Raw genomic sequence first — 11,478 nt, forward strand, 5'->3', positions numbered from 1 at the left:
GCATTTATTTTTTTATATTATTTTTGATATAACCGAAGTTATCTCGTCTCCATTTTCTTAAGAGCTAAATGAGATCTAACGAGATCCAAGGCATAACTCAATGGTTAGGAGCAAACACGTTGAGAGCAGTCTGCCCTCACGTTTGTAGAAAGGCTTATGTTCGATTCTTGGCCACTGAGTTCCTAATTTAAATCTTCCACCGTACTAAGAGGTCGATTGGTAGGAGTGTCCTTGATGGAGCATCATAAAAAAAAAAAAAAAAAAAACCTAATGAGTATTTGATTTGAGCAATAAATATTGTTAAATTTACAAAAAAAAAAAAAGAAAGTTACTATTAATAAATAAGCGAGTCACCTTATCTTCCTTATAGTATACAGTGTCGATCTCTATATCCACGCTTATGACCAGACTAATGTCATAATGAGGTCATTTAATTTTTGAACTCCTAACCTAGGAGATATGGAGAAATATCTTAGATTATATTATCTTGGATGGAATAACAAAAGACCAAATGAAAGAAGTTTTAAAAAGTCATGAAGAAGAAAACACATTAGTTTATTCCTTTCATAGGCGATAAGATACACTAAACATTACAAGACTTTTCTTTATATGCATATAGAAAAGATATTATAAGTAAACAAAGATGAATCGAACTTATTATAGATGTAAACACTGGTAACAACACGCGAACGCTATTAACTTCAAGCAAAATTGTACAAATAATTTTTCAGTGTATACAAAAGATCGAAATTATTTGACACAAACGAATAATATTACTTTACATACCTTGAACATAATGAAGCCAAAAAAGAGTATTTTAAGGGCTCAACTGAATTTTGATTAATTTTTTAACAAACAATACTTAAATCATAAATTAAATTAATTTGCCAGCGGATTACCAATTCAACCGATGTTAGTAATCGAGAGGTCCAATTGATATTATTTACGCGTTTGGTATGATATTGCTGTACAGTTGATAACTGGAGCTCCAGAATCGAGTACAGAGACGATGAACCAGAAGTGGATCGGGTGCGGTTGCGTGCTCCTTTCGCTGCTCTTCGTTGCCATTGCGCAGGACGAACCAGACCTCGGCTCAGCTCGTGTTGTTTTTCAGGTTCGTCCAGTAGTTGGGGGGATTTTTGAGCTATATTTTGCAGATTGTGGTTGCCCTTTCTAATCGATTTCTAGTGTTTCCTATGTGCCTGCCTGTTAATGCTTTTATTTTCTTTTTTCTGTTGATTTTCTTGGATGTAGACGAATTATGGAGACATTGAGTTTGGATTCTATCCTACCGTGGCGCCCAAGACGGTTGAGCACATCTTCAAACTTGTCCGTTTGGGATGCTACAACACTAACCATTTCTTTCGGGTAATGACTTCGTTCTGGGCCTAATCAAGTTAGAAATTGAATTCTGTGTAAGATCATTTGACTCGTCATTTGGAATTTGGAATTTAGAATTTAGAATTTGAAATTCAGTATAGTTTGTTTAGATACATTATTGTTAGAAACATTTGAATTTGGGTCCTGAATTTGAACCCCCAAATTTGAAGAATTTGAAATGCAAAATTTTGAAATTACAAATTTCCGATGATATCATTTGAAATTCTTCTATCCAAACGCAACCTTGGTGATTTTCGATGTGGGAGATGAATTGTGAACTGGAGTGCAGGTTGATAAGGGCTTTGTTGCGCAAGTGGCAGATGTCGTTGGTGGAAGAATAGCTCCCATGAATGAAGAGCAAAGAGTGGAAGCCGAGAAAACTGTTGTTGGGGAATTTAGTGATGTCAAGCATGTAAGAGGGATCCTTTCTATGGGGAGGTGAGGTCTTTCTCGCTACCATATCTCATGGTTGTTTTTGGAGACTTTCAAATTGCTAGCTTTTCAGCATTGCTTTCAAATAAAATAAGCACTTAGAGTAGGAGCACGAACCTTCATTTTGGTTCCAGTTACTGTTCCCAAGCTAGAGTAGCATGTAGTATCTTCATCTTAATGGACCATTGTTACTCTTATCTTACTAGTTTGTTCTCACTAGGCATGCACATAGAATAATAAATATATCAAACATATTCAAGTTATGCCATGATGAGAGAAAACATCCAATTACATGATAAAACAAAGAAAGCAGTGATCAACGTGTAGAATGTATCTTCAAATTGCTAGATTTTCTGCATTGCTTTCAAATAAAATATGCACTTAAGAGTAGGAGTACGAACCTTCATTTTGGTTCCAGTTTCTGTTCCCAAGCTAGAGTAGCATGTAGTATCTTCATCTTAATGGACCATTGTTACACTATCTTACTAGTTTGTTCTCACTAGGCATGCACATAGGATAATAAATATTTCAAACATATTCAAGTTATGCCATGATGAGAGAAAACATCCAATTAATTACATGATAAAACAAAAAAAGCAGTGATCAACGTGTAGAATGTATCTTCAAATTGCTAGCTTTTCTGCATTGCTTTCAAATAAAATATGCACTTAGAGTAGGAGTACGAACCTTCATTTTGGTTCCAGTTTCTGTTCCCAAGCTAGAGTAGCATGTAGTATCTTCATCTTAATGGACCATTGTTACTCTATCTTACTAGTTTGTTCTCACTAGGCATGCACATAGAATAATAAACATTTCAAACATATTCAAGTTATGCCATGATGAGAGAAAACATCCAATTATTACATGATAAAACAAAAAAAAACAGTGATCAACGTGTAGAATAAACCAATTCAACCAGCAGAGCTAGAATTAAGATTGCACCAGCTTCTGTAATTGTTTTATGATATTCAGCCTTCTGCTACTCTCTCTGTTTTAACTGGATCTACAATCACAAGTCTTGGTTTCGTAGTTCACCCAGCAGTAGCAGTTTTATATGTTCATATCAGTTTTCTGTAAGTTGTTTAATATGTTCATATCACTGGGCATTTTTCTTTATTGTAGGTATTCTGATCCAAACAGTGCATCATCCTCATTTTCAATACTTCTGGGAGATGCCCCTCACCTTGATCGACAGGTTTTGTTAGTTGGCTTTCCCATGTATAATTTTCATTGACCATTTCAGAATCACGAGTGATATTCTAATATAATGACTTTGCTTGCACAACCTTCTTCAGTATGCTATTTTTGGAAGAGTTACACGTGGTGATGAGACTTTGAGAAAGTTTGAGCAGCTTTCTACCCGTCGTGAGGGGATCTTTGTTATGGTATAACTTATTATACTTCTATTTCTTCCAGTCTCAAGTCTCAACATATTTTTGTTGGTTTCTACGACTAGAAAAGAAAATTTTAGATTATTGCCATTAAATGGAGACCATATTTTGGAGAGAGAGTAGGGATCATATTTTGTTATTGCTCGTGGACTTGGAAGAGATATTCTTTTTCAATTACAATTGGATTACCTTATATTTAGCCCTTCCTTTTTGGCTCCTTTTATGGCTGAAGTCAGAAACCACATCCAAGAAGAAGTGTCTTAGTGGATGCTATTTCCAAATGATATTATCATGGTAGATAAGATAATGGAAAACATGAATAATAAACTTGAATTATCAAAAAATACCTTAGAATTCGAAGGTTTTAAATTAGGAAAGTAAATCTATGGAATGTAAGTTAAGTAAAAATAGATGTATGGATTATATTATTGTGAGACTTGGAGATCAAGTTGCTGCAAGAAAAGATCAATTTAGATATTTTGGACCAATTATTTTAAAAAGGAGAGATTATGGAGATGTTACTCATAAAATCAAGGCATGATGGTTAAAGGGAAAACACTGCATCTAGCAATGTATGCAAACATAAATTATTCTTAAAACTTATAGGGAAGATTTTTTGGACTATAAGACCATTTTTATGGTATGATTCAGAACATTATGCAGTTGTGTGCCAACATGTGAAAAATATAAGCTTAACTAAGATAACAATGTTACGATTGACACATGACCGGACAAGAAAAGATAAAATAAAAATTGGGTTCATACACAATAAGCATAGAGCAATGCCTATTGTAGATAAGATGTAGGAGATATGATTAAGATGGTTTTAACATATGAAAAAAAGACCGATAGGTACGCCTATGAGGCGAGTGAATGAAGTGGGGGAGTTTTTTAAAGAAGAGAACAAGAAAGACAAAAAAAATGGTAAATTCCACCTAGACTCTCTATGATTTGGGCCATTTTCAGTGAGACACCATACTAGTTTACTTTTAGTTTTTAAGGTCCTCGCATTTTTTTTTTCCTTTCAAAGACCCCCTTCTGTTATAAAAAACCACAAACAACATCCTTTTAACTAATGCTGGTTATATTTAGCATCTCTCTCTCTCTCTTTCTCATTATCCTCAAGGTCCATTTTGTCCAAGTTCTCCAATGACATAATCAATCCAAAAACTCTAGCCCTATAATTTTATCTGAATGATCGGACACTTGTACAGACCAAATGACCTTGAGCTCAACAAGCAGCCTCAAACCATCAATCTCTTGAATGGAGTAGTTTCACAAATAATTTAAAAGTTATTGTTGGGTTTAAGAGTAGAAGAAACTAGTCAAAGATTTGGGTGGTTTATGGGTTATTGATCTTCCCCCTTTTTATGTGTTGAAAGCAGCTAGTTCTTGTTTCTTCAACAGAGGGTGAAGTGGCATCTTCAAGCAACATTGACAAGAAACTGTTTGTGTGGGTTCTAGACAATCAACTATGGGTTTTTGCCTTTGATAGCTGTAGTGCGAAGGGGAGTTCTTTGATTCTTCAAGCTGTCAACGAGATGGGTTCTGCGATGATGGATAACTCAAAACAGCATCTTGCTGGCTGTGTTGCTGCGTCGTTGTCAACAAATTGGTCCTCAAAAACCAGCATCATAGGAGTAGAAAGAGAGGGAACTGGGGTTAAATTGACAGAAGCAAAGATACTGGGGCTGAAGGTGGAGAGGATGAAGAGTACCGCATCTTCTATTGTGGAGATTTTGGGGTTAAATTGACAGAAGCAAAGATCCTGGGGCTGAAGGTGGAGAGGATGAAGAGTACCGCATCTTCTATTGTGGAGATTTTAGGGTTGAATTGACAGAAGCAAAGATCCTGGGGCTGAAGGTGGAGAGGATGAAGAGTACCGCATCTTCTATTGTGGAGATTTTCTGCTATAAATATGTATATATGCTGCTCCATAGGTTGAAGAAAAATAGGGGATGTAGGAGGTTAAAGAAGAGAAATAGTGAGGTAATATGTCTTCCTTGCTTACTTTTCTGGCAGTGTGGTGCAGAGATGTGAGCTGAATCCTTAAGAGAATTTCCACAAGCATGCTCTGCTATTGTCAGGCTTTGCAAGCTATGGAAGCTTTCCGATCATCACTATGAGAACTTGTTCTATAGAAATAAAAAAATTGCTAAGTATTTGGTGCAAAAAAAGCAGATGACGGAGGGGGAGGACTTCGATGGGTCTGGGGCCATGGTTGTATGAGATCTGGAGGAACTGAGAAAACTGGTCAGGGTCAAAGGTCGCAAGGTTGGCTCAAAATAAAGAATTGCAGAGAGGGACCTTCTTAATGGTGTTGGAAGGAGGGATGGGATGGGGTAGTGTGTGTGTGTGTGGGGGGGGGGGGGGGTGTTTAAATCTAACCCAAGTTTGTTGAAGTGATGCCTTTTGTGGCCTTTTCTGATGGTTTGGGTAGAACTTACTGAAAAAAAAAATAACTGAACTTTGTAGGAGACCCTAACATGACAAGGGATAGAACAGTCTTAGTGGATAGGTTCATAGATAAAGATGGATAGAGGTATAGAATGTAGCTGACTCCTCCTACTCGGGAATTAGGCTTTTGATTGTCTTTGTAATAGTAGGGATCATTTTGAGTAATCTTTTCGTTCTAGCTTATATTTTGAAATTTGTGTTTTATTGGTATCATGCATGCTCTACTCTTAATCTTCCCTTGTATCACACTGCTAAATGTTGGGGAATAATCTTACTTTTTGAAACTCAAAATAACCATGCTTGTCCTTTCCTCATTCTGTCTTCTTGGCATGATTCCCAGATTTCATATGGGACTGGGTTTCTGTACACTGTTTTCTGAAAAAGGAGCCCCGGCACTCTTTTGAATCCTTTCAATAATTTATGGTGTAATAATCTAATCCTACATCCTGGATTAGCTATCTGGATAAGATTGACCAGACATGCTGTTAACATCTGTAAAATAAAAGAATGTGAAAGTATATTTCATAAATGAGGTGTACAAGGACTTGTATTCATGCATCCTATTCTAATGTAAGAAAACCGTATATTTTAAAGATATACACAAAATATATACAAATCATCTAAAGTGTATATGGTTACTTAAGATAAAGATCATAATCAAATATCATGACACTCCTAACAAAATCAAAATGGATGTTGGGGTGGGGGGGGGGGGGGGGGGGGGTTAAGGGGTGCTCTATTCGACATCTGCCTGTTATTTTTCTGTTTATATGCTCCAATGTGTGGCTGCCAACAATACTATTTATAATGTTTTCCTATTTTACTGAATGTTTCTTCTCACGCAACCTACATTTTTAATATCTCCATGTGCTCTAAATTCCAGTATTTAGTAAATGATTATTTTGAGTTTTTGTTTCTCATCATTTTCTTCCCTGAACTGTTTGTTGTTTTGTTTCAGCCAACTGAGCGCATTACCATTTTGTCCTCGTACTATTATGGTGAGAATCACATAACTGTCTGACTTAACATAGTTTTACAATGTTTTACTGCCAAGTTTTCTGTTCTTAATATATATTAAATCACATGGAATGGAACGGTTGTGATATTATCTGCATATACTCACTTCTTAAACCTACCTTGAATGCTTGGAATTCTGTAATCGTGCGTCATTTGCTTCATTATATATAAAATGACTTAATAGAATATAACCTATGTTAGTTGTATCAGTTATAAAATTAATTTGGAACGATCTGTGGAACTTGTTAAGTTCTTCACTGGTACAGTTATATCATGTACGCTGATAAATTAAACTTATGTGCCATATATGCTGTGCATGTTGGTGCCCTACATTTTCTTGCACGTGTAGTTTACCCAGCAGCTTCTTGAGTTGGAAATTCTGTTTACTCATCTGATGTTCTGGAAGCTTGGTTAAACTCTACCTAAGAGCTATATTGTCATTGTAGTGATCAGGAGCTCATTTTATTTCTTTATATATGTGAACGTCTTTCTTTTCCTTCATGATAAGTATGGACGAGAACTTGAGTTTGAGGAAACTTAATGGTGGTAGGCTAATTACTTTCTCCATTTTACAAATCCATTTCTAGTCTAAGTTTTTGGTGGATTTGTGTGTGTGTGTGTGTGTGAGAGAGAGAGAGAGAGAGAGAGAGAGAGAGAGCTCAAAGATTGAAAAATTACTTCTCTAATTCCAATTCTAATTCTCGTGATGCCAGATACAAAGATAGAAACGTGTGAACAGGAGAATTCAGTCTTGAGGAGAAGACTCACTGCATCGGCTGTTGAAATTGAAAGACAGGTACTTGTTTTCTAGTCTAGAGTTTCATCACTTAAGCCGTGTTAATGTCGTTCCACTTCAGTAACAACTCATCAAGTTTTTCACTTTGTAGAGAATGAGATGCTTCCCATGACCCAACAAGTGAAAAGCTGGCCAAGAAGAAAATTGTATAGCTACTTCATTTGGATATCTCATGCATCATGTCTATATTTTGTTCCCATGAATTAGGGCCTACATATTTAGATACTGAAGCCTGAATTACCCAGCTCCAAGAAGTGCAAAAAACACAAGCAACTATAGCTGCATAATCCTTGTGTTCCATACTTCCATTGTCTTTTGGCTGTGCCTGTTCTTTGCTAATCCTATACTTGAAATTTGGTGAAGCTCTAATACCATCATTTCATCCTCTCGGTGATTATATTAACACACAAAAGTGTTGTTAACATGTCAAAGTAGAGTGAAAAGACACAAATATTCTTAAAAACTGCTATTTATTCTGTATTATAAATAATTTTATAAGGGTATTTATGCCTTTTCACCCTACTTAATTTCGTGTATTAGTAATACTCTTGGATGTGTTTCTTCTTCTGTATTATTGTCAAGAATTTAAAATTTAGAATTGTCAAATGGGTCGGGTATCCACGGCGGGTCAGCTCAGCCATGGGGCATGATAAATAAAAAAATGTAATTATAAATAATATATTAATTTTGTACATTATATCTTTTAAAATTATAAGCTTGTTCTTTGTAACTTTTCATTTTGCCAGTATTTGGAGAAAATAAAAGAAATTCCAGATACTATTCATCACAAAGAATTGTATCATGTAATTTTATATATAAGCTTTCAATCAAATGATTAAAAATTTGTTCAAAAAAAAGATGAAGGTAGTTAACAAATAAGGGGAAAAAAACTAAGCCAAAGAAAGAAGAAAAAAAAAAAAACCCATCTCTCTAGCAACAGTTATTTGTTTCGCACCGACTACTAATGATTTTTCGTGAGCACGAAAGTTAAAAAATAATGCATATATTCAGACGTATGCTAAACTAAAATAGTTCATATCATCATATATGTGATAATTAACATATATACGCACGGATTGTATCGTAAATTGATTTGGATTAATAATTATCTCATCGAAAATTATAGATCATTTTAGTTAAATTATTTGTATTTAATATTTACAATTTTTGAAATTAAACCATAAAACTGAACAAATTTTAAGAACTATCAGTACAAGTGAATTGGACATTACTTAGTTAGCATATAAAGATTAGATGTAAGCTTCAATTAAAATACAAATTTGGCATAAAAGAACCCCTAATACAGATATGTTCCAAAAGTTAGAAATGCAGGGAGAATTGAAGGTGGGCTGGCTGGCTGCAAAAGTCGAGTACAGTGAACCCAGAAAATCATGTGCTTGTTGGGAGGAACATGTTCCATTGCTCACTTGCAAATGGTGACATTTTGGTGGGGGAGATGTAGAGTCAAACCAGAGGAGAAGAGGACAAAGTTGGAAGAAATTTGGCTGTTTATTGAGGGGGAGGGGGGCTGAACCACACCCAACACTACTTGCAACAAATTAAAGTATGGGAATTCCCAAAGCCAAGTGTCAGTTGGCAAGCAAGAACATAGCATGTTACTGGGTTACTAAAGGGGGTCGGTTTTGGCTTCTTTTGCCTGAAAACTACACTTTTTTGTTCCATAAAGAGCAGCCACAATATTAAGAACAAGAAAACAAAAAAAAAAAGAAAAAAAGAAAAAGAAAAGAAAGAATAGATAGTCAAGAAATCAGATGTCCTTGGTTATACATGATGAATTACACGGGTCCATTTCGATTAATTTGGGGCAGAAGGCAAATTTATGTCCTTGAATTTTTTAGCTTTTTAATTTCTCGTGAAAGTTTAAATTTTTTGTTATTTTAAATATGTCATTAAATTTGGACAAAAAGCATATTTATATTATTAAATTTTTTGTAATTTTAAATGTGTCCTTAAACTGTGAAAAATCATTTATTAAAATACCTAGCCAACAAGTATATGCATACACGTTGAAATGGTAGTTTTCTGACATCTCCTCAACTCTCTTTCTCTTTTTGACTGCGTTCTTCTAGTTGTGTCTCATCTTTCTCTAGAGTCTCCTACGTCTCCTCTAGTTAGATTACATAAGCCAGTTGGGTTATATATGTTATTGACGTGCTAAAGTCGATGATTATCTTGTCATTCGGGGGAATTGAAGATGGGGCTAGTCTAGGGGTAATATTTTTTGTAAGAAACGCAACTAAAGAAGACTCAGGAAACACCAGAGAGAAATGAGATGCAACTGGAGAGAAAGAGGGAGTTGAGGAGATGTCAGAGAGAGAGAAAGCTAAGGGGATGTTGTTAGAAAGAGAGAAAGAGCTGATGAGATGCCGTCAGAGAGAGAGAGCGTGCGCTAATTAAGGAGGCACTGGAGAGAGTAGATGACAAAAAGAGAGAGAAAGATAGAGAGCTGATGAGAGAGACTGTCACATTAATGCGCATGCGTATCATTTACTGATCAAGTGTTTAATTAAGTGATCTTGCGCAATTCAAAGATACATTTGGAATCATGGAAAATTTAAGGTTCTACAAGAAAAAAATACAAAATTTCAAAGGCATAAATATGTTTTTGACCTAAATTAAAATGGACACATATGAAATCACAAAAAATTTAGTGCTTCACAAGAAAGAAACGCAAAAATTTAGGAGGATAAATATCATTTTCATCATTAATTTGATTTATATGTTGGGAGAGTTTTTTTTTTTTTTAAAAGAAATAGGATAGGGCAGTACTAAATTCCCCTTTTCTTGCACAGCTCCATGTTGGGTCGCTTTCTCTCTCTTTTTTGCAAAAAGTTGTAGTCTTGTAATTTGAATAGATGGAGGAGTACAGTGGCAATATTGAGTTGTATGAATAGAACTAATCATATTTTGAATTTGTAAAATAAGCCAAAGAACTATTTAAAATTAATCTTGAAAAGATAATCTTCTCCTATATATCTAAGTCAAAGAATAAAAAAAAAAGTAACTCACGAGATGGCTTCAGCAATCAGTTGGGGGAGATAAATTAGCTTAGTTTCTAAATTTAAATTCTCTCCCAATGTAACTATTGGTGGATAATATCTGGGTTTATCTCCTTGTTACTAAAGAAGTGCGGTGACGGAACATTTCAAGAAAATAAAAAAAAATAAACTCACGGTGAAAAACATAACATATAAGAGACTAAATGAATGAGGGAGGTGACGAGATTGAGATTCAAATTACCATTAATTAAGCACCAATTGATTGGAATTTGTTAGGTGGGTAACTAAATTTGTGGATTTCATTATTTGATTATAGTGGGAGGTTAATTAATTGGGTGACCGAGTGATATGGAGTGCCAGTAACCTTGGCCACGTATTAAATAATAAATTAAGTTGATGAGGTCACATCACCATCTTCGTCTGTTCTTTTCTTAGGATCCAAACAAATTAGCTTAATTAGCTTTGATAGGGGGAAGCAGGAAGGAGAATTGATCACATGGGAAATGGAAGACAATGTAAGCCCCTTTTTTGGGGACTGCAGCTGAACGTAGGAGCCCTAATTAGTCCAATCAATGTCGATTGCAATGGCACGCAGTTGCATGAACATGCACATATATGTCTATATATGTGTGTGCTGTTGCTGCAGTAGTACTCTTTTTAGGATGTATATGCTCCACAACTCTCCCATGTCCTCAAAACTCTTCCAAAGGGGAACATACCACATGGCCAAACAAAACACTCCCCCATACCCCAATTTCAGATCTCTCTCTCGTGGTGGGGTTAGGGTTCATCTTTGACTTTTAAATGAGGGTTTTGATCATACATGGGTTGTTGGCCTTTTTAAGGGAAACCACTGGAATTGCTTCAGACAAACCAAGGCCAGTGTCACACACACACACACATTTATATATATATATATATATATATACATGCGAGATGTGATTATAATTAAGAAAAGGCTAAAAACATCATATTAGAAACTGGT

The 11,478-nt window shown here is 35.3% G+C and overlaps 1 protein-coding gene across 1 annotated transcript; it reads left to right on the top strand.

The window, feature by feature from the left end:
* Nucleotides 1–914: 914 nt before the first annotated feature.
* On the top strand, nucleotides 915–7,842 carry LOC127796250 (peptidyl-prolyl cis-trans isomerase CYP23). Its single transcript, XM_052328301.1, has 8 exons — nucleotides 915–1,114; nucleotides 1,255–1,368; nucleotides 1,670–1,818; nucleotides 2,935–3,007; nucleotides 3,108–3,197; nucleotides 6,619–6,658; nucleotides 7,391–7,473; nucleotides 7,565–7,842. The coding sequence occupies exons 1-8, from the start codon at nucleotides 1,010–1,012 to the stop codon at nucleotides 7,583–7,585; spliced, it is 675 nt and encodes a 224-aa protein (XP_052184261.1). The 5' UTR covers nucleotides 915–1,009; the 3' UTR covers nucleotides 7,586–7,842.
* Nucleotides 7,843–11,478: the final 3,636 nt, after the last annotated feature.

Source organism: Diospyros lotus, chromosome 3 (genome assembly GCF_014633365.1).
Source record: "Diospyros lotus cultivar Yz01 chromosome 3, ASM1463336v1, whole genome shotgun sequence".
Lineage (NCBI taxonomy): Eukaryota > Viridiplantae > Streptophyta > Magnoliopsida > Ericales > Ebenaceae > Diospyros > Diospyros lotus.